This window comes from Syngnathoides biaculeatus, chromosome 15 (genome assembly GCF_019802595.1).
Source record: "Syngnathoides biaculeatus isolate LvHL_M chromosome 15, ASM1980259v1, whole genome shotgun sequence".
In the NCBI taxonomy this organism is placed as follows: Eukaryota; Metazoa; Chordata; class Actinopteri; order Syngnathiformes; family Syngnathidae; genus Syngnathoides; species Syngnathoides biaculeatus.
The window spans coordinates 13,390,230-13,413,824 of NC_084654.1; the positions used below are offsets into that span (position 1 = coordinate 13,390,230).

At 41.5% G+C, this 23,595-nt stretch overlaps 1 protein-coding gene across 1 annotated transcript in view; it reads left to right on the plus strand.

The window, feature by feature from the left end:
* The window catches only part of LOC133512898 (ryanodine receptor 3-like), a 90,312-nt gene that overhangs the window by 33,015 nt on the left and 33,702 nt on the right, over positions 1-23,595 (plus strand). The window contains exons 15-47 of the mRNA XM_061842964.1: positions 602-697; positions 856-974; positions 1,092-1,225; positions 1,774-2,015; positions 2,118-2,310; positions 3,822-4,038; positions 4,142-4,246; positions 6,041-6,144; positions 6,977-7,060; positions 7,177-7,336; positions 7,604-7,751; positions 7,963-8,165; positions 8,633-8,807; positions 8,999-9,207; positions 9,285-9,484; positions 10,040-10,106; positions 10,182-10,342; positions 10,420-10,585; positions 11,132-11,218; positions 11,713-11,939; positions 13,234-14,041; positions 14,217-14,417; positions 15,373-15,475; positions 17,093-17,224; positions 18,491-18,764; positions 18,856-18,970; positions 20,275-20,407; positions 20,653-20,756; positions 21,027-21,162; positions 21,339-21,525; positions 21,686-21,794; positions 21,866-21,986; positions 23,253-23,422. Of these exons, the coding sequence (XP_061698948.1) occupies positions 602-697; positions 856-974; positions 1,092-1,225; positions 1,774-2,015; positions 2,118-2,310; positions 3,822-4,038; positions 4,142-4,246; positions 6,041-6,144; positions 6,977-7,060; positions 7,177-7,336; positions 7,604-7,751; positions 7,963-8,165; positions 8,633-8,807; positions 8,999-9,207; positions 9,285-9,484; positions 10,040-10,106; positions 10,182-10,342; positions 10,420-10,585; positions 11,132-11,218; positions 11,713-11,939; positions 13,234-14,041; positions 14,217-14,417; positions 15,373-15,475; positions 17,093-17,224; positions 18,491-18,764; positions 18,856-18,970; positions 20,275-20,407; positions 20,653-20,756; positions 21,027-21,162; positions 21,339-21,525; positions 21,686-21,794; positions 21,866-21,986; positions 23,253-23,422 (5,690 nt within the window). The remainder of the gene's footprint in view (positions 1-601; positions 698-855; positions 975-1,091; positions 1,226-1,773; positions 2,016-2,117; positions 2,311-3,821; positions 4,039-4,141; positions 4,247-6,040; positions 6,145-6,976; positions 7,061-7,176; positions 7,337-7,603; positions 7,752-7,962; positions 8,166-8,632; positions 8,808-8,998; positions 9,208-9,284; positions 9,485-10,039; positions 10,107-10,181; positions 10,343-10,419; positions 10,586-11,131; positions 11,219-11,712; positions 11,940-13,233; positions 14,042-14,216; positions 14,418-15,372; positions 15,476-17,092; positions 17,225-18,490; positions 18,765-18,855; positions 18,971-20,274; positions 20,408-20,652; positions 20,757-21,026; positions 21,163-21,338; positions 21,526-21,685; positions 21,795-21,865; positions 21,987-23,252; positions 23,423-23,595) is intronic.

Genomic DNA, 23,595 nt, shown 5'->3' on the forward strand with positions numbered 1-23,595 from the left:
TCATCTGATTCCTCACAAATTCAGTGAACTGAGGCAGGAGTGATTGCCCTGTTTTCCCCTGTATAACAAATTTTGTTTGACGGGAATATATCTCTTAGTAACTCACATGAAAAGATTTAAGTGTGGAAAATGGTATCCTTTATATAAGTATTATATTTCAGGTTTTACAGGAGATCATGTGGACAGCCAAAGTCCTAAACGTGACTGTCTTCCTCTCATGCTGATGCTGCTCCTCACGCTCATCTTGCGTCCTTCATAGGCTTATTTTCTCTCATTTTACTTAACAGGTTGTATTACAGTTCCAGTCAAGTCTCATCTTTTATCCGTTCAGTCCGCCTCCTCCACCTCCACATCTGCTCCTGAGCAGTGATAAGTGGATATAGGATGCCTCTGTCAAATTCCTGGCTGTCTGCCTTTTTGATAGTCCATACAAATACTCTTATGTGTATATGTGAGTTCTCGGCTTGTCTGTTTTTTTTTTTTTTTGCACTTTTGTTGCCCATCAAATGTCAATTTTCAAGTGTCTGCGTCTGCCTTTATTTGTCTCCCTTCCATCACTTCTCTGTCCGTTTAACACGCCCTTTTTCCTGATGTCATGCAGCAGCGTTAATCAGAGGAAACAGGAACAACTGCACTCAGTTTTCCAACAACTTGGATTGGCTTGTTAGCAAGCTGGAGAGACTCGAGTCTTCTTCAGGTAAGCTCGTTGTCATTCTCGTACATATTGCACATCCTTCTATGTTGCATTATTAAACATATTGAATCAAAGTTGTCATTGTTTGCTTTGAGAATGATACCCTAAAATGGGTGAACTGCTAGATCATTTGTTGCCGACTAACTAATGAATACCTGTAGGGATTCTAGAAGTTCTGCACTGCATTCTAATTGAGAGCCCAGAGGCTCTCAACATGATTCAGAAAGGACACATCAAGGCTATCATATCGCTGCTATACAAACATGGACGCAACCACAAGGTCAGTAGGGCATACTTCAAGTGTTAGATGACATCTGATTAGAGTTACTGTTGGAGTTAATATTTGATTTTGCTGCCCCTTCTTTCTCTCTGGCTCCTACCACCCCTCTGCCTTCAGATTCTTGATGTGCTTTGCTCGCTGTGTGTGTGCAATGGCGTCGCCGTGCGAACCAATCAGAACCTCATTTGTGATCACTTGCTGCCCAAGAGGGACCTGCTGCTACAAACCCAGCTGGTCAATGACGTCCAAAGGTTTACGATCCTATTTTACGTGCCAGATATCAACTTCAGTCCAGCTAGCGAGTGATGTTAATGCAGTTAGTGTTACAACTGGGATGGCATTCAGGATACATCTGCCAAGGCCAAACATGGTCAAAATGGATTAGCAACTTGAGAACTATAGATGTGCAACTGCCAGAATTTTAGGGCCCAAAATCCAGGTGTTGGGAATCACTATTACTTTTTATTCTGATGATGAATGAACGACCTGTTCGGAACCTCACCGTGCCCTAAATCTCATGATTTATTCAATTATTGCTCGTGTGTGTATCCCGCCTCTCGACACACCTCCACCAAAGCTCACTCAAGAACTGTCATTAGAGAATTAAGATTTTTTTTTTCTCCCCAACATCAGTTTCACTACTCAACATGTGTTTGTCAGGTTGCTCTGTCTTAAGATATTTATTTCTAGCTACTACACAAAACAAGTGATGGTAAACATTTAATTAGCTCTGAGAAAAAAAGAACATAATTAATGAAAGTGACTGTGTGGGGTTTTGACCTCTTTTCTCCTTTGCCAGCATGAGACCGAACATCTTCCTCGGAGTGAGCGAGGGCTCTGCTCAGTATAAGAAGTGGTACTACGAGCTAATGATTGACCAGGTGGACCACTTCGTGACCAGTGAACCCTCACACTTGCGAGTAGGGTGGGCAAACAACAAGGGCTACGCACCTTACCCTGGAGGGGGTGAGGGCTGGGGGGGCAACGGCGTGGGAGACGACCTCTATTCGTACGGTTTTGATGGCTTGCACCTCTGGTCAGGTGGGATCATCGTGTGACTCATTTGACCCCTGACTCATTTGAGATTATCAGAGTTCAGACAGAACCAGAACACTGGAAGGACGATATCCATATGTTTCCTAGGTCGCATCCCCCGGGCAGTTGCATCCCTCAACCAGCACATCCTCACCTCGGAGGATGTGGTGAGCTGTTGCCTCGACCTCGGAGCTCCCAGCATCTCTTTCCGTATCAACGGGCAGCCCGTTCAGGGCATGTTTGAAAACTTCAACACGGACGGACTCTTTTTCCCTGTTGTCAGCTTCTCTGCGGGTGTCAAGTGAGTTCTTTTTAATTTGTTTTTGTCAGGGAAAAACACGAAGAGTGCAGACAAGCACAAAAAGATGAGACAGCCAGACATACAATCCACTCTCACAAAATCCTGCGTATTTGAAAGTCCCTTTAATCCGCCTCCTCATTCCAAATGCACACATGCATCCTCAAAGCCTTGAGATTGGAGAAAAAAATAATAAAATTGGCTTCGGTTCTGTTGCTGTGGCGACCACTGATAGTGTGATTGACTTGAACAAATGCATTTTCAAGCTCAGCCAGTTTTTCATGGGGACTCTCAGCTTTTTGCACTGCTGATTTAACTCAACAGAGCCCTGAAATAGTTTACAGCAATTGTATTAAATCTGTTGCTTTGTTTATCAAGGTTGATTTTGTGGTTGTCGGCATGACTCAAACTATATTTTTCAACAATTCTGCTCCTTCTCTTTCCTCAACATTCAATTCAATCTAATAAAAAAGGAAATTTTAACCTTACAAAATAAATTAATATTAATGATTTTATTGTTCATTGGCATAGCTTTAGTCTGCAGAAATGTAGATTTTAATTAACTTAGCATGTTTTAGGAATATGGTGGCATGGTGGTTCAACTGGTAAAGCATTGGCTTCACAGTTCTGAGGTCCCGGGTTCAATGCTGGCCCTGCATGTGTGGAGTGTGCATGTTCTTCCCGTCTCTCCGGTTTCTTCCCACATCTCAAAAACATGCAATATTAATTGGACTCTGTAAATTGCCCCTAGGTGTGATTGTGAGTGCAGCTGTTTGTCTCGATGTTCCTCTTCGATTGGCTGGCAACCAGTTCAGGGTGTACCCTGCCTCCTGCCCGTTGAAAGCTGGGATAGGCTCCAGCACTCCCCGCAACCCTCGTGAGGATAAGTGGCAAAGAAAATGGATGGATGTTTTGGGAATATAAGAAAAGCTTGCAAAAACAGGGAAAACGCTAAAACGCCACACAGAAAGATGTGACCTGAAATTTGAACCCAGAGGGTTTGACTGTGAGACAGACTTGCTTAACGCATGGTCCACCACGCTGCTCCAAGTCAAAATCATCATTGAACTGTATGTACAGGATAATCGATTGTGATGAATCAAAGCGGAAATTGGCTGCCCTTGTGGTTTCTTTCGAACTGTATGATGTCGAGATGCAGCATTTAATTTGGGAAGTGACATGCTTGCAGTAGAACCCGCTGACCCGCTGAAGAGGGTGAAAGTCTCACAAGACACACATTTCCCGTCTTCAATAATTGAGGGCTGCAGCCAATGATTTGCGTCACCGCTTTTACGTCACCACTACTACTCCAATCTTTATTTTGGGCTGCCTCGGGAGAGCTTCTTAACTCTGATGATAGAGACTTTGTTTTTAATACCCTTGAGTTAAACTTGTCCCTCCTGCAGTTGAGACATCACCGAAGCGGATTATTAGACTGGAAAAGTGAGCTTCATCTGCTCCCGTGTTTGTATTCCATCCTATTCTAAGAAATGATCCCTTTTCGATTTCATCAGGGTAAGGTTCCTGTTGGGTGGTCGTCACGGCGACTTTAAATTCCTGCCACCATCAAGTTACGCCCCCTGTTATGAGGCCCTCCTGCCCAAAGAGAAGTTGCGGGTGGAACCAGTTAAGGAGTACAAGAGGGACGTGGACGGGGTCCGGGACTTGCTTGGCACCACCCTCATCTTATCACAGGCCTCCTTCATTCCGACATCTGTGGAAACCAGCCAGGTAATAAACAGGAAATGATGACATGAATCTCTATTTCACTGTATGTTGAGAAGTCTTTCACAAATAGGGGGAAAAAAATAACCTGGTCCGGTTGCGTCCTCAGATTGTTATGCCGACTCATTTAGAGAAAGTTCGGGATAAGCTGGCGGAGAACATTCATGAACTTTGGGGCATGAATAAAATTGAACTGGGCTGGTCCTACGGCAAGGTGAGAACATTCCTTTTAGCAATTTACAATGATAATAAAACACCATCAAGATAAACACACACACACACACACACACACACACACACACACACACACACACACACACACACACACACACACACACACACACACACACACACAAATCATGATCCGTGCATAATTTTGCCACATTTTTTCGAGAAATAAGCATCTTAACAAGTTCAACGTAGTAACTTAAGTTTTCAATTTATCACAAAATCCTGTACGTCATCTTGCTTTCTCTCTCATAATTTGCGGTTCATGCCCAAAAGAGGGTAAGTGGAAAGAAAAACAACATTCTCCATGCTCAGTGCTTCTCATGTTGTCCGAAGCTTCCTCACAGTTTATTTCCGTCCGTCTTTCAGTGTAAACTCAGTCACAAATGACTTGTTTCACCCAAGGGCACAACAGGATTTCGGAGCTTTGGTACGGCGATAAACCAAGAGCAATCCTCACTTTAGTTTCTTTTCGGCACGGATTTCACTATCCTGTTTATCAAAGAACATAAATTAAGATTTTAATTAATAATGCAAGCGTCGTAAAACATGCTTAAAAAATCAAAATGTAAGAGGCCGTATTGCTTTTTTACCTAAAGTGTGGAGGTTTTACCCCAAAAATAATACCCAGTTTTGGTTCCATATTGGGATGGGGAACTGTCCCCCTCAAAAAAAAAAAAAAAAAAAAAAAAAAAAATATATATATATATATATTAGACTGCCCTTGTTTCTCAAATTTATTTGATCTTTTTAGTTTTACTACATTTTACTACATCATTTATAATGCCTACTTGCTGGCTTCAACATTCGATATACTTGCACAAGGTGATCAAAACCAAAGAGAGAGTGCAAAGATTTGCCTTGACAAAGAAAGCTCAGTCCTGATTCATACTCAAAGATTTTAATTCAACAGCTTTATTATTGTAGCTTGCAGTGGTGTTGAAGTACTGTGCATACTGAGTAATACTTTGCATTGGCCCCAATTAAATGCTGGAGTTATGATTGGTGCACTTTATTTATGTTTCAAATGTGTATATAGTGTATATATATGTAGACATGCAAACACACTGTGTGTATACTTATACGTATGTGTACCAGTATATAGTATGATTATAGTTTGTATTATTAAATGTTTTATTTTATAAAAGAAAATTTCCTGCAATGTGTTGATGCTCTCTTGGTTTATTGCAGAGTGACAAATAAACATACAGTCCCTGTTTTGCCCTAATAGGAAGAAATAAAGACTCAAACGATACGTTTATGCATGAACATCCTCCCTCCTTTACTAATACTGTATTTTCTTTTGAGGCAAAGTAAGAAGAATTTGCAAAAGGGTGATAGTCACGACCAGCTTTTGTTATAAAACCATGTGAGAAACCGCTTGTAAAGTGACTTCTTGCACAGTTATTGAACTGTTGTCAAAAGAGCTGGCCGGTGTTCATCACCCACAAGCACAATTGCATATCTCTGCATGCTTGTTTTGGTCAACATCGATCATTGCCATGCAGTATTGCCAATAGGAGATTTTGGCATAATGACAGGCAATACATCTCACGCTTGGTATTTCAGTCATACAACGACGGGATGTATTCCCTCGTTCCTTTCCCACAACATGTTCACTAGAGCAGGCTGTTACTTCATCAGCAGCAGCAGCCTGCAGTAGACACATTTCTCTTCACTTGTCAGCTCACAGTAGCAAGACGTGTTGTGCTGTGATACGTGATAATAAATGTCATGGAGATGGAGATTCAGTTGACACACATTTTGTATTTGCTCACAGATCAGGGATGATAATAAGCGCCAGCATCCATGCCTGGTGGATTTCTCCAAGTTGCCCGAGACCGAAAAGAACTACAACCTGCAGATGTCGACAGAAACGCTAAAGTGTGTTGACCATTGTAGATTCATTTGCTGCATGTCCTTAGTATGTTTTCCCACAGATAAAACTTTATGTAATTGCTGACTACTGTACATTCGTGTTTTAGAACTGATGTCTTGTATCGTAGAGCTATTTTACGACTGTTATGAAAGTACCATCAATTACAGTACATAATGCTGTATTTCGTAAGTTCCAAATGTCAATTTCGGATTAAATATATGTAACATAAATAAAATCAGCCAGAATATGAAGTGTAGTGATGTTCATCGTCTGCCCAAAAGAATCTATATTTTTGTATTGACCACTCAAAATAAACTTGAGCAAATGATTATTTTTTGACACCTCTTTCATATTACTAAACTTTTAAGAGCAACGGGGGTGTTTTGAATTTTCCATTTGCACCGATGTACATGTAAACCAGGTCAGATGTTATCGGCTCCTTAACTGCTGCCAGCTCTCACTACATAAATTAAATTGGCTTCTAAAAGTCCCTCTGCGACCCATTACAAGTGCTTCATGTATATACTCTTTCCATGATGCACGCAATACCAGAGTTTGCCATAATTATTCTTGATGTGTCGTCTTAGCTGACACATTGGGGCAACAATGCTGCTCTCTGGATGACGTCCATGGGGGGAAAAAAAAATACACAGGATGTGAAGACAGTTTCGCATTCTGTGCAGTCCTCTAAGTATTCCTTAGACTTTTATTATGGCAGATATGCACAATTTAACACAAGCATTTACTAATCTTGGAGGTGCTTATCAGCACGTCGGAGCTAGAGGTGATATTTGGGATTCAACATGTTCCGGCCACTGTTTTGTTTTCCATTCACAGAACACTGCTAGCACTGGGCTGTCGAGTCATTCAGGTCAATTCCTCTGCTGATGAGTCACTTAAGAAGATTAAACTCCCAAAGAAGTAAGTAAGATTGGATGGTTTTTGTCTTCTTTTCTGTTAAAACTCCAGTATTAAGTCATTTGGTATTTTGAAATGGATACTTGACACATGATTTTTTTTTCTTTAACTTCTTTTAGCTTCATGATGTCAAGTGGTTACAAACCATCCCCTTTGGATTTGTCTGACATGAAACTGACTCCAGGTCAGGAGTTGTTGGTGGACAAACTGGCAGAGAACGCGCACAATGTGTGGGCCAAAGACCGCATCAAGCAGGGTTGGACCTATGGTATCCAGCAGGTACAATGTCTGCAAGTGCTCATGTCCAGTAATGTGGAGGCACAGGAAAATATTGACACATTTATGTGTCATAAAGCAACTTTGCTAGTTTACTGTAGAGTTTGTTTTCAATTACATGCCAAGCTGAGTACAGCAACAATTTCTTTTTTTATATCATGATCATTAAATAAATAATGGCAGAATAGGATGTGAGAGGTGATGTACATTGGTTACGGGAGTAATCACGTGTTTATCATTCATAATGTTTCCGCTCTGTGCTGATTCCAGGATCTGAAAAGCAAACGTAACCCCCGCCTGGTCCCTTACGCCATGCTAGATGAGCGCACTAAGAAGTCAAACCGCGACAGCCTTCGGGAGGCCATTCGTACTCTGATTGGTTATGGTTACAACGTGGAGCCATCTGATCAAGAAGGCGGTGTGTTTCGTCTTATAATCACAATCAGATCAGAATCAGAATCAGATTTAACGGCCAGTACATTTATAATGTAGGGTAAATTGCCATTTTAACTTCCTCCATGTGTAATGTCTGGCCCACCAATACTTTTGTCCATAAAATGCCAATTAATAACTCATTGTAATACCTTAAATAACCTTCTTTAATTACTGTTCGTTGCTGTCCCTTCCAGGACAAGTGGTCGAGCGTCTCAGCATCGACAAAATTCGATTTTTCAGAGTAGAGCGGACGTACGCGGTGAAGACCGGGAAATGGTACTTTGAATTTGAGGTCGTCACAGGAGGAGACATGAGAGTCGGCTGGGCCAGGCCTGGGTGTAAACCCGATGTGGAGCTCGGCACAGATAACTTGGCTTTTGTCTTTGACGGATACAGGGTAATCACATCCATTATGACTTTTCATTTCTCTATGTCAAAATAAGAGCGTATGTGTTTATTTGTGTTACTTTATCTTGCTCAAGGGGGCTGAGGGCAAAAGTCTGATTAATCGGTACATTATTTCATGTTAATCTATTTGTGTGCAATTTGCAATTTATAATATCTGACTTCTTTCAATTGAATTAAATGTAAATTAAGTTGTGAAAAATAATAACTTTTCAGAGAAGGTTTTTCAGGATTTTTTGGATTAATGCCAGAGCAAAAATCTTTGATTCAATTTCAAATGCTTGGAATATGTTTGGATTAGATGTAATATCGATATGAACATCTGCAGGGTTCAGACAGTTTTCTTCAGTATTTCATTTTTAGTGATGACCTACAGTATTATGCCACTTTATTGTTGTATTTGTCCTTTAGAAAACCCCTTTTGCATATTCTTGTCCTGTCTTCTTGAACTGCACACAGGGCCACTGTCTAAACATTGGTGGTCGTTTGTTTGGGCGCTGCTGGCACAGCGGTGATGTTGTGGGCTGCATGATCAACATGGAGGACAAATCCATGATTTTCACACTCAATGGAGAGATACTAATCACCAACAAAGGCTCTGAACTTTGTTTCACTGACTTTGAAACGGAGGATGGTGAGAAACCGTGTTTGTGGATTAGGATTCAGCGAATGTAAGATTGACAATGTCAGATGTTTTCTGGTCTTTAAATGAAGCTTACACGTGGTCAGTATACTCATAACTTCCCCTGGCCAATGCTGTGGATAGAGTTCAACTGTAAAAATGACCTAAATTAACCCTTGTTTACCACCTTACTTGCTCTGCAGGGTTCATCCCGGTGTGTAGTCTGGGTTTAGCGCAGGTGGGGCGAATGAATCTTGGCAAAGATGCCGGCACCTTTAAGTACTACACCATGTGCGGCCTTCAAGAGGGATTTGAGCCCTTTGCTGTCAACATGAACAGAGAGCTCACCATGTGGTTCAGCAAGCGTTTACCAACGTTTGTCGACGTACCAACGGACCACAATCACATCACAGTATGACCAAACACTGAAATACTTCATTGCAGCGATGGCTGTCATTGGGGGATGATAAGACTGTCGATTCTCCACAGGTGACAAGGATTGATGGGACTGTCGAGAGCCCCCCGTGTCTCAAGGTTACGCACAAGACATTTGGCACCCAGAACAGCAACACAGATATGGTGTTTTGTCGTCTCAGTATGCCTGTGGAGTTTCACTCCTTCTTCAAGACCAGTCCTGTCATTGACATGAATGGAGTGCATGACGATGACACCCTCAAAGTCAAACACAGGTGATTGTATCCAATGAAACAATAGATTGTGTCGATAAAGGTGGTGGGACACCTGTAAACAGCTGAAATTAGAAGAAAGTTGGAGCACTAGCCTTCATTTGCTTCTTTATAACATTTTCCACACTTTTTTGAAGAACTTCCAAAAGAGTGTGGGAATTCATTTCCATTTGTTTGTTGGCTGTTTTACTTTGTAGAATTTGGTACAGTCATCCTAGAATAGAAATGGACCTTTCCCAAATGATTCCTATAAATTTAAAAACATAGATTGTCCAAAGTATCTTGCAAAGCTCTTAGCGAGCTAAGATTCAAGCAGAAGTTCAACACCTTGCCCCGATATTTCATTCACAAATAAACTTAAACGACTGACTGTATGATACGATAGTACAGTATAAGTCGATTTGTTTCACTTTGTTTAGACTTATTTCCAAATACCTGAAGTAATGGAGAACTCTAAAAGGAAAAAAAATGCTTATCCATACAGAACAAAGTTTGATACATCGCTAGGACAATTACTTTGTCTACACTCGGTAATATTTTAAATATGGTTGTTGATAGATATCCACTGCGATCCGTGCGACACAGTGATGAAAGTCGCCGAATGGACTACAGCACCATCACAATGGTAGTGAACCATGAACTGATGTTCATCGTAAATCTCTTTGTCACAACATTTACATTCTTTTATATGTCCTTACAGTACTACCACTCTGTGAGGGTCTTTGCTAGTCAAGACCCTGCTTGTGTTTGGGTCGGTTGGGTTACCCCTGACTACCATTATCATAGCAATAACTTTGCCCTCAGCAAGACCAGAACAGTGACTGTAACCTTGGGTGATGAGCGAGGACGGGTCCACGAGAGGTGAGCTTTTGCCCTCAATTTAAACTTCATATTTTGTCTTCAGTGTAGATGAATCAATGACGACTGCCTCCTAATAGCGTCAAGAGGAGTAACTGCTACATGGTGTGGGGCGGTGACGTGACCAACGCCACTCATGGCTCAAATCGTAGCAGTGTTGACCTGGAAATTGGCTGCCTCAGTGACCTGGCAACTGGCCTGGTAACATTCACGGTCAATGGCAAGGAGATATCCACATCCTACCAGGTAAGAAATGCGTTGGCATTTCTACGGACTGCTTGAAATGATCTGTGATAAATAATCTGACAAAGACTTCTGGATATCTAAGAATGCCAATAACTCCCTCTACACTTGTTCATCCATCCATCTAGTAGCGGTTTGTCATGGTAAACTCGCCAGGAAATGACTGCATATTTTCCTGACGTACTCATGACATTTGCATTGTTGACTGTCAGATATTTGACAACCTCCTTTTCAGCATTGAGAAATCTTTTGAAGGGTTTAATCTTCTTATGTTCAGTGGCATCACACAGTGCTGAGTCATCCTCACTAGCCCATCCATGATGCATAACTCACACGCACACGCACACACACACACACACACACACACACACACACACACACACACACACACAACACACACACACACACACACACACACACACACACACACACATGCATACCATACCAAGTAGTGACGTTGGGATGATGCGGCATTAAGCTGCTTTGCACAATTCATGCATTTGATGGAAAATGTCCTTTGTGTGAGGTGGCTGCTCCTCTCTTTTCCAGGTGGAACCAAACACCAAGTTATTCCCAGCTGTATTCGTGCAACCCACCAGCTCTAACCTCTTTCAATTTGAACTCGCCAAAATAAAGGTACATTTTGTGACCCTTTATCAAATATCACAATGCTCTAGAGCACATTTCTATCAGTTCATGTGATTTCTGTGACCAGCACAACACAGTGTTAACCACCAATCCAATACCAATCCATCAATCCAATGAAGATTTTTTTCGAAAGCGTAATTACAATAACAACAACAAAAAGCAAAAATACTATGAGAAGGAACCATTCCCCTTCATGGGAATGAAGCTTTAAGGGAGTTTCATGATCACTCTCTTAAACACTATCTCTCGCAAACAAGCGCACAATAAAATGCTCAGTCTTGATCAGAGCAGACAGGGTCCCATTTAGTATTCTAATGTCTTCATAAGCTGCTAAAGGTTGCAGTAACAAGATGGGTACCTGTGCCATTCGCTTGTCGGGAAAAGGGTAGACTCGCTGAATAAGTCATTCACATCCTGTAACCACATCCTACTGCAAAGGCATTTGTTCATAAAGTTCAAATTCATTTTCATCCCTTGTACAGAACGCCATGCCGCTGTCATCGGCCATTTTTAAAAGTGAACATAAAAACCCGGTGCCTCAGTGTCCGCCTCGTCTTGACGTCCAGACCATCAATGCGGTGTTGTGGAGCCGTATGCCAAACTCCTTCCTAAAAGTAGAAACAGCGAGGGTCAGCGAGAGACACGGATGGGCCGTCCAATGTGTGGAGCCTCTGCAGATGATGGCGGTTCACATACCTGAGGAGAACAGGTATTTTTAGTTCTGGTTTCAAGGGAGACATTCCTAAATGTTAAAACTCTTCAAAGTTTATGATCGCAAATCCTCATGTGTTTGGTCTTCACCGAGTTTGGCTGATCCTCTTTCTTCATTTTGGAGTTTGCATGTTCACCCTGCGCGTGCGTGGATTTCTCCGGGTACTCTGGTTTCCTCCCACATCCCAAAAACACGAACGGTAGATTAGGTCCATCCATCCATTTTCTGTAATCCTTATCCTCACTAGGGTCATGGGCATGCTGGAACCTATCAAAGTTATCTTCGGGCGAGAGGTGAAGTACACCCTGACGTTGTTGCCAGTCAATTGCAGTGTTAATGTAAGAGAAGACTTTAAATTGTCCTTAAGTGTGAATGGGACTGCTTGTTTCTATGTGCCCTGCTATTGGCTGGCGGTGAGTTCAGGGTGTATCCAGCCTCTTGCCCAGAGTCATCTGGGATAGGCTCCAGCATGTCTGCGACCCTAGTGAGAATAAGAGGTATGGACAATAGATGGATCGATTATCATTATTATCATTTATTTTGGAGCAGCTTTAAGAATGTGAGCACACACATTCCATGTTTTCCTGCATGTGTGGAGTCTCACATTTTTCAAAATTGGTTAAGATGCTTAACTGAAGTGTTTACTCCACTTTAGGAATCCGACTTTTGAATGTAAAATACAATCAATCAATAGAAGTATGAGACTTGTAACTATCCATCTTAGTCTCCACCGTGCCTTGGGTAGGTATGCTTCTGTTATGCTGCAAAATAACATTTGTGGCAATCAGTTATGTGGTCGTAAATAGTAATAGAGCAGCTGCAAAAGAATTCAACATGAATGAATCTACGGTTTGGAGCTGGAGGAATCAAGAAAATGAACTGAGCTGAGTTAAGAAGACGAAACTGAGTTTCCGTGGGAACAAAGCGAGGTTGCCACAGTTAGAAGATGTACCTGAACAATGGATTAGTGAATAAAGAACAGCCGGGAGAAAGTCTCCACTGTCGCTATTCGACTGAAGGCAATAACGATAGCACAAGACATGAAGATCTAAAACATTCAAGGAGGTCTGTCTTGGTTTTTTGGTTTTTTGAGAAGGTGTAAGTAGTACCGTGGTGCAAGAACTGCCAGCGAATTATAAAGTAAAAATAGATTTAAAAAAATGTGAGTGTATTGTTAAATAGTAGTTGAATTAAGGTAAACCATATGTTTTAGCATGTCCTAGAGTTCATGACATTTTTCCGAGAACTGATCATGATTTTCAGTATGCATGTTTTTTTTTTCTATTCAAAGGTGTGTGGACATTATGGAACTGTCCGAGCAGGAGGAGACGAGAGAGTTCCATTACCATACCTTGAAGCTCTACTGCGCCCTCTGTGCTCTGGGCAACACCCGTGTGGCTCACGCCCTCTGCAGCCACCTAGACCAATCCCAGCTGCTTTACACCATTGACAACCAGTACTTGTCCGGGATGTTACGAGAAGGTTTTTACAATCTCCTCATCAGCATCCATCTGGAGACAGCCAAAGGTGCTCGACTCATGATGAAAGATGAGTTCATTATCCCGGTCACAGCCGAGACTCGCTCGATCCGTCTCTTCTCCAATGCTTCCAAAATGCACTCGCCGCCCGGGGTAGGGCTCAGCACATCGCTCAAGCCCCGCCTCAACTTTGCACCTCCCTGTTTTATCAACACCAAACGGGAGCATCATCTGTACAGTCCCCAGATCCCACTGGATGCATTAAAAGAAAAAGCTATTTCAATGTTGACCGAGGCGGTTCAAGGTGGTGGCCACTATATCCGCGATCCTGTAGGAGGAGGTGTCGAGTCCCAGTTTGTGCCGATCTTGAAGCTCATCAGCACGTTGCTTACTGTGGGCGTCCTCGGAAGTGAGGACGTTCACAAAATCTTGCTCCTCATTGACCCTAATGTATTTAGGGAGACACAGGAGGAAGGAGCCATCAGTACCAATGAAAAAGAAGGACTAACAGGGACCGAGGAGAAGGCGGTGGAAGCAGGAGAAGAAGAGGCAGCCAAAGAGGCCAAGCAAACAATGAAAGGACTTCTGGAAAAAAGGCTGCCTGAACCTGTGAAACGTCAGGTGAATTACATGCACACATGAGCAGATGATGTTTATTTACACAATATTTACACCTGTCCATTGCATCAACAGGAATGTATGATACAATTGACCTTTCAGTCAGTTAAACATAATGCAATAGACCTGGATTTACAAAGCAGGGACACATTTGTCCTCGCTGTTGTCTCCTCCACAGATGTGTGAGCTGCTGCACTATTTCTGCGACTGCGAGCTCAAACACCGCATCGAAGCCATCGTGTCCTTTTCCGACAACTTTGTTTCCAAGCTGCAGTACAACCAGAAATTCAGATACAACGAACTGATGCTCGCCCTAAATATGTCCGCTGCTGTAACGGCAAAGAAGACCAAGGAGTTCCGCTCGCCTCCGCAAGAACAGGTCTGGCCACTTGACACTGTCACTGCAGTGATCATACAATCATAATTATAATAATCACAGTTATTGCAGAGGCTCCATAGACTGATCGTTAAAACTGTGATTAATTATCATTTTAGAAACGATTGTTTTGTGTTGTTATTTTTGTCCCTTCACCTTATTAAATTAGTGGGGGAAAATACGCCAAACACAGTTATTATTGTAATTATAATGTGCTGCTAAGTAGCACTGCGCTACAATTATGATTATAAATATTGGGCAGTATTATCTTTGTAAAGGTAGAATATTTGCTACTGAACAGTTTTCTTGTTCAGACATACCAAATTATGTGGTGGGTGCAACATTTATTGTTTTTTTTCCAAATGTGTCAACACTGAATATATACAACAATATAATATGTCAGCTACAATAAATTGTGAAACACACGCACATGTTCATGTTCGTTTCACTGAGCACAGTCTGCAGCCATGACTAACCAAATTATTCACCAGTGCCATTTTGCATAACTTACATCATTTTCCACATGCATGACTAATTTAACTACCAACTACTATTTTTTTTTAAAAAAATCTTTGAATTGATTAATCGTGGACGTACTGCTAGTTCAATGTTCAAAGCTAGTTCAAATCCTCTTTAACTATTTGAATCCACACACTTTTCAAGGCACATAAAGCTTCAATTCTGCAAGCGCCCACGTAGGCAGAACACACACAGATACATACACCAGCCCAAATTCACAACTCCCTTGGGGGTCACAGCTGGATACAGAGTACTGTGCTTTAATGACTTATCACGGTCTTCTGTATTCGGTAAGTGCTGAATGAAGTGCTTGAGCTCGTTTTTTTTCCATTATTTCCATTTTCGTTTTTTAACATAATTAATCGTTCATCCAGTCTTGATAACAAATGTATGTGAATAAATACTAAACTAAATGTGTTATTCCATCTGCATTATTTAGATCAACATGCTGCTGACGTTCAGCACTGGCGACGACTGCCCGTGTCCGTCAGATATCCAAGGGGAGCTTTATGATTTTCACAATCAACTGCAGCTGCACTGCGGTGAGCTCGACGTAACTGAAGAAATGATCATAATGGTCTGAATGATGTTTTGCTAGAGATGGAAAAAGTACTGACACTCTACTTCAGACATGCCACTTTGGTAATAAGAAGGTTCTGGTAAAAGTGCTGTTTCAACTTGATGCTTGCTCAGCCTGTAAAGGGCTTGGACCTTGGAGTTGGAGGATATAGGTTTGTGTCCATCTATGGACAAAAATATAAAAAACAATAAGGACAACAGAAAAAGTCAGCTAGTTTTTGGAGAGATTTAAGTCTGCTTGCTGTCACCTGTCAAAATGCCCTTGAGCAAGGCATCATCCTGACCATCTCAGTTTAGGTGGCGCACCACTTTTGTGTGCCTTTGTATCTTTACTTGCATACCTGCATGGGCATGATTACGGAAGTAAATATGTGTCACCGGGATTTGAATTGGAAATGTACAGCGATCACATTTTCAATAGTTGTATCTTAGTGTAACTTTTCAATGTTAACAATTCAACTAGCTACAATTTGCTGGCTGAAATTCAACTGGCTACAATTCGCCAGCCAATCCAGTTACGCTTTCTTAGACGTCACGTGACTAAGAAAGCGTAACTGCGATTGGCTGGGTGTTCGGTTCTGACCTGAAGTAATCCTGCCTGGTGGCACAGACGGTGAATTTTAGACAGCGAATTGCAGCCGGTTGAATTTCAGACAGGGAATTGTAGCCAGTTGAATTGTTAACAGTGAAAGGTTACACTGAAATACGACTATTGATAATGTGATCACTTTACATTTCAAATTCAAATCCTGTTTTCTGTGGCATTTCAAATTCAAATCCTTGTGGCACATATTTACTCCAATACGTGATCCGGTTTTATCTGTGGTGTGCAACACAAAATATACATCGGCGTGGGAGTTGAATTTCCACCTGTTGGACAACAATGACAATGACAAAAAAGAGCTTGTTAAGGTTGCGAAACTCTGCACTAATCCTTCTCTTGTACCAAAATGTGCTCGCATTTCCAGAAAATGCAAGCAAGTGTAGTATATGTGATACTTCTCAGCATTTAACACAACTAGGAATGGCTTCAATGACGTTCATATAAAAAAACAACACCAAAAACAATCCTTTGCTGAAATTGTGACACTCACTATTGCAATTAGCTCTAATATATGATCAGTGCCAGTATTGACTTTTGTCTTTGGCATCTCAGCAGAGGAGGTCTAATTCAGTGCCTCTCCAATCTGCAAGCGTATTGCTAAATAATTCAAACGCTGGGAACTACGTGCTACAACTGATCTAATGGCAGGTTTAGTTCGGCTATACAACACCAACCAGTGAAGGATCCCTCCACAAAGAAAACTAATTAACAGGAATTACTCACAAACACGCTAATTACCCCTAGGTGTGATTGTGAGTGTGGCTGTTTATCTCTATGTGCCCTGCAATTGACTGGCAACCAGTTCAGGGTGTACCCCACCTCCTGGCTGATGACAGCTGGGATTGGCTCCAGCACTCCTGCGACCCTCGTGAGGATAAGTGGCTCAGAAAAAGAATGGATGTTTACTCACAAACGTGAAATACTGCCACGATCGGCATTTGACATGATGTTTATCCTGTGTCTATTTATTTTGTAGGAATTCCGATGGAGGACGACGAGGATGAGCAAGATACATCTATTAAAGGCCGCCTTCTCACACTGGTGAACAAAATCAAAGGACAAGCTCATAAAACTGAACAATCGTTGGAGAAGGAACAAGCTGCACCATGTGAGAATATATTAATATGGGGGTTGGAATCCTATCCAGTGTATTATTTTCTGATTATCTGGAGGACTCGCGGGTGTTGCCAATTAACTGCTGAAATGATGCAATACCTTAATGATAATACTTGGCACTCCACTTGAGCAGGAAATCGCTGCTTGTATCAGTGATTATTTTAGACACCATTTAATGCAACCACACTCCAATCAGTGGCAACAGAAGATCGTATATTCACCAGGTGGGAGAAAACGTCTCCATCCTGAAAGAAAACCATTAATTAAATTGCTACACGATGAAAGTTTTAAATTAATAATACTGAGAATTTGATCAAATGGTAATAGTTGAAAAAAGGCATTGTTTGTCAAAATTTGAATTTGTCATTGGAGAACATGATGAGGACAAAAATCATTGTTTGTCTCACAACATTATTTTCAGCAGGGCTACTGTGTATTCAAGGGATTCAAACAGCGATGTAGGATAGTAAAAAAAACTGCAAAGTAATAATGCTTAAAAAATGTTCGGTTTAAGTGTGAAACGGTGACTGGTGAGTTGATTCGCGTGGGTGGCAGTGATTTCCTTTTTCAATTTCTTTTCGATTCCATTATGCTAATGAGGGCTCCGGAGTGAAGAGCATCATTCGACATTTAGTCAGGGGGAATAAAAACAAAACACTTGTGATAAAATCTAATCTTACACCTGATCAAAGCAAGAAACTTACTGCGACTGTGGTCCACCAAATCTGCACAAACACAATAAATTCAGTTTCTAGAGAAATATCATCCAAATCCAGAACAAACAGGGATGCATTTTCCATCTTAAATGCTACTTTGAGGTCCTCCTATTAAGAAGCTCATTTTAAATGATAACATAAATTGTCATATGTGCATTTTACCATTCAGCTCATACTCATTATGACGGATATTTGGCATTATGATATGATCATTTATCAAATGGTAAATAACTTTCCATTCGGAGATACTTTATGACAGTGTAGTAGTTACATCTCTTGCACAGCCTTTATCACAAAGAAAAACTGATGGAAATACAGTATATATTCTCTGGAAATACTAAACATAATTAATCAAGCTATTCTTGGAAAAAAAGAAGAGTTTATTCATGAGAAGAGGCCAGGTTTGCTTTAACTGCTGTTTGAAATCTGTTCGCAGGTGGTGTAATTATCACAGTCTCTGATATGACTTGACAGGGAGATGTCCCGATACTTTCGCCCATAAAATGTATCCTAACTGAAATATACCATATGTTTTCTTACAGCCAACCTGAAGGAGTTGATCTCACAGACCATGGTCAGTTGGGCCCAGGAGAGTCACATCCAAGACCCGGAACTGGTGCGGAAGATGTTCAGCCTACTGAGGAGGCAGTATGACAGCATCGGCGAGCTGCTCAGGGCTATGAGGAAGACCTACACCATCAGCGCCGCCTCGGTCCAGGACACCATCAAACTCTTGGCTTCTCTGGGCCAGATCAGATCGCTGCTTTCTGTTCGGATGGGGAAGGAGGAAGAAAAACTCATGATTGATGGACTTGGGTGGGTGAAACTTTACCCTGGCAGATCAGCTTTTGCATCTAATGTCATTGTAAATACACACTTGATACTAGTGCTCCTGTTTCCTTTCCAGTGACATCATGAACAATAAGGTGTTCTATCAGCATCCCAATCTCATGAGAATTCTGGGCATGCATGAAACTGTCATGGAGGTCATGGTCAATGTGCTCGGAGGGGACAAATCTCAGGTTTGAGAGCTTATTTACCCAAACAGATTTCCCTGAATGACTCCCTTCAGAAAAAAAAAAAAATGTGTAAGCCTATCTCTGTACGTTTTCTCTTTTTATATCTTTGTGAGCAATAATTATGACCCAATGAGATGAGGTCTCTCTTGAAGGTGACAAAGGGCACAATTTTCCTTGCCTGTCACTTGAAGTTGTCTCGTCTCGTTCATTCTGATTATGCAATGCAATGCAATGCTATGAATGTCATTAGTACTAATAGTTGAGTGGTTACTTATCCTCAATCGCCACGTCATTAGGCACATTTGTACGAAGAACTAAGAGTGCACTAATTTGACTGAAATAATAGCATGCTATTATATATACATATATATATATTGTAATTGTTATATTTTTGTATTATTATAAATGTCACATTATGTGGTGTAGCGCACTACCCCGCTATATTGCAGCTCTTTCCCACTTTCAACATGTGCAGTCCAACAAGAAAAATTATCGAATACTGTTCTGTACCGGGCGGCACGGTGGATCAGATGGAAATCGTTGGCCTCACAGTTCTGAGATCCTGGGTTCAATCCCGGACCTGCCTGTGTGGAGTTTGCATGTTCTCCCCGTGCCTGCGTGGGTTTTCTCCGGGCACTCCGGTTTCCTCCCACATCCCAAAAACACACAACATTAATTGGACACTCTAAATTGCCCCTAAGTGTGATTGTGAGTGCAGTTGTTTGTCTCCATGTGCCCTGCGATTGGATGGAAACCACTTCAGGGTGTACGTTGACGCTGTGCGTTGACAGCTGGGATAGGCTCCAGCACTCCCCGTGACCCTTGTGAGGATAAGCGGCTAAGAAAATAGATGGATGGTAGGAAGGGTGTACTGTACTGGGGCAGCATCACGTTTCTGAGGACCCGGGTTCAAATCCAGCCTTGCCTATGTGGACTTTGCATGCTCCCCGCATGCTTGCATGCATGGTAGGTTAAATGAAAACCTTAAATTGCCCGTAGGTGTGAATGTGAGCGTGAATGATTTTTTTTTGGTTTATATGTATGTTCCCGAAGATAGCTGGTATAGGCTCCAGTATGCCTGCGACCCTAGTGAGGAAAAGCGGTATAGAAAATGGATGTATTGTGCTGCAATGGCAATCAAATACACAATTCTGTTGGTTATAAAGTTACAATGTATTCACAAATTGACATGATGTCTACAGTTAGTTTGACTAACAACTGGTCACAACTCGATTAATCTTGTTTGTAAAAAACATCACAGAGCATGAGAGCTTCTTTGACTGCATGTTGTATTTGTCACCTTATAGGAAATAGCCTTCCCCAAGATGGTGGCCAGCTGCTGTCGGTTCTTGTGTTACTTTTGCCGCATCAGTCGCCAGAACCAGAAAGCCATGTTTGACCACCTAAGTTACCTCCTTGAAAATAGCAGCGTGGGCCTTGGTGGGTGAAGTGTGAATTAAGTTCAAGATGTTGACTGAGTGACTGCACTACAATTTGAATACAAAAGCACTGCAAAACTGAAAAGTAATTGCAAAAGTAAAATTGTATATATAGTATTGAAAATCTGAACCTTCTATTCTTAGTTTGGCTTATCCCACAACATCATTGTAAAAAAGAAAAATTACAATAGAAAATACTATTAAAAAATTTGAATATTATAAGGTGAAGAGTATTTTCTGTTGCAGCTTCACCGGCTATGAGGGGCTCCACTCCTCTTGATGTGGCCGCTTCCTCGGTTATGGACAACAATGGTCTTGCTCTCGCACTGGAAGAACCCGATCTGGACAAGGTAGAATTCTTTGAAAATGACGCTTAAAGATTTTAATGCACTAGACTTAATTCAAAGGCCATACTTACACGGTGCTGGGACCCAGTTGGGGACCTATTGGTCCTAGTACTTATTGGTTTGGAAGTTGATGGACACTAAAACACACAGGTCCCTGACCATTGGCTTGGAGGCATGCATGTCTTTCTTGTATGAAAACAAACCCAATTTGTTTGAAAGCTAGTATAAATAAGCAATACTCTATTGATTGTTATGTTTTCTCTCGACGCACAGGTGGTGACCTACTTGGCAGGCTGTGGTCTCCAGAGTTGTCCGATGCTTGTGGCCAAAGGTTATCCCGATATTGGCTGGAACCCCATCGAGGGAGAACGTTACCTCTCCTTTTTGCGCTTTGCCGTCTTTGTAAATGGTATGACTGCTGTTGACATTTCTATTACATTAATACTTTCTTACCCTCATTCAAGTAATTTTTTGGGAGGATTACTTTCAAGTAACAGTACTCTTACTTGAGTAGAATATTTTGTTCATCTACCCACCTCTGGCCTGGTGAGTGTATTTGTTTCGAATAACTTATTTGTGTTGTAGGTGAGAGTGTTGAGGAGAATTCCAGCGTTGTGGTCAAGCTGCTCATTCGTCGTCCCGAGTGTTTCGGACCTGCCCTGAGGGGGGAGGGAGGGAACGGACTGCTGGCGGCCATGAAGGAAGCCATCAAGATCTCGGAGACACCCGCTTTGGATCTGCCCGGTTCTGTGCAGGGAGTCAGCTGTGACGTGTGAGCCCAACAGATCAAGCAAAGTTTATTGAATCAATACGGAGGACTTGGAAAAAAAAGATTAGCTGCTCATCCATTTTCCCTTCAGTATTTTTTTCCTCATTTTGTTTTCCTAAAACAAAGAAAGTCTCTCCCTGTTTGCGTTCACCCTAAACTGTAGATCGGCTGATGGCGACGATGAAGAGGAAGTGGTCCACATGGGCAATGCCATCATGTCCTTCTACTCAGCGCTCATTGACCTATTGGGGCGTTGTGCCCCAGAGATGCATGTGAGGATGCTACTAGTCATGACTTTGTCATTTTGTCATTTTTTGCAAGTTCTTTTTTTTTTTGTCTACAGCTAATCAACAAGGGGAAAGGGGAAGCTCTCCGTATTCGTGCCATTTTGCGCTCATTGGTGCCCACTGAGGACCTTGTGGGAATCATCAGCATACCACTCAAAACACCCATTGTTAATAAAGGTATCGTGCATTCACTCTCTCTCTCTCTCTTGACCCATCCATGCTGACAGATTCTTAGTGTTTAAAATAGGCACACAAAGCAACTGTCTGACAGGACCACAGAGCAAAAACATTGTTATCTTTAAACAACAACATGAACTGTATGCATGCACTCATCGCTAAGCTAAGCGCTTTTGCTCTCAACACACCGGTAACTGGAATCTCAAGGCTTAGCTTGCGAGGTCATTAAAATTTGAAATAATTATCAATTCCATGAGACGCCAAGTGAATGAAACTTTTGCATCGCAAGAGCAATTTCTGCACATGTCAGACTTTTAACAAGACTCCTTGGTGGAAACAGCTTTGCGACCCAAACTAGATAGATAAACAAATCAATGTTACTCATTACTAATTGTGTACTAATGATCATGCTAATCAATGAATAGATAAACATATGGAATATTCTGAAATATTTTTATGAACATATTTCGTATTCATAACTCAAGTTTTGTCTAGGCGGTGGTGCGGTGCCCTAGCGCCCTCTATTGACCAGTTGACACTGCCGGTCGGTTCTAACACAATATACTGTATACTGTACCATTTAAAATATACCTCATAGAGCTTATTATATGACTCCAACTGTTAAGGCCAAAAGGGAAGACTATACATTATTGAATGTATCACTCTAGTGACAAGTTAGGAGATATTAAACAGTATTAATTATATTTGCATATTACAACGTGGTGCCTTGTATAACAGTGGTTACAAAAGCTACAACATTTAGAGCAGAGTGGAACGTTATTGATTTCATTTTACTGCTCATGCCTTTTTAATCAGCCAAGCGCTTTTCTGTGCACTCCCACAGCTCTGAATAAGCCAGATCACTTCTACGTTAGGCTGTCTTGCGGTATTGATTGATCTGTGTAATCACGGAAAGGCTTGCCTCTCATGCAGCCTTGAGCTTTGTCAGCAGACAAGTGTCGATGACAGAACATTTTCATCTACTCAATACACAAATATACAATAGGACAAAAGTATTGAGACACTCACTTAATCAATCCTCAAACCTCTTAGTTAGCCTTAAACCTGAATTGATTGATTTAACAAGATGTCTTGGGCAAACCTATGAATCCAACTTTATTGGAGTAGTTTGTTGGTAGCTGTTTTTCTATTTCTGTATGAACATGAGAGCACAACTCTGTGTGACATCACTCTCATTCATACAATTTACATCCAAAGAATTGTGTTTTGGGGGATATTAAATCCTATACATTTTGTGTCTCTCAGACGGCTCGGTGACAGAACCCGATATGTCAGCCTGCTTTTGTCCGGACCACAAAGCCCCCATGGTGCTGTTCCTGGACCGGGTATATGGTATTGAGGACCAGAGCTTTTTGCTTCACCTACTTGAAGTTGGGTTCCTTCCTGACCTGAGGGCTGCTAACTCTCTAGACACAGTACGTAGAAATTGAGTGCCCTTCTAGTAATTTTAACAGTTATTGGGTGAAGCAAAAAAAAGAGGTGGTCTTAATCCAAGTTGCTTACATTTATTCATATATTCAATCTTAATTCTCATTAATAAGCAATAATTTTCCTTTTTAATGCATTATTGAATTGAAGCTATTAAACA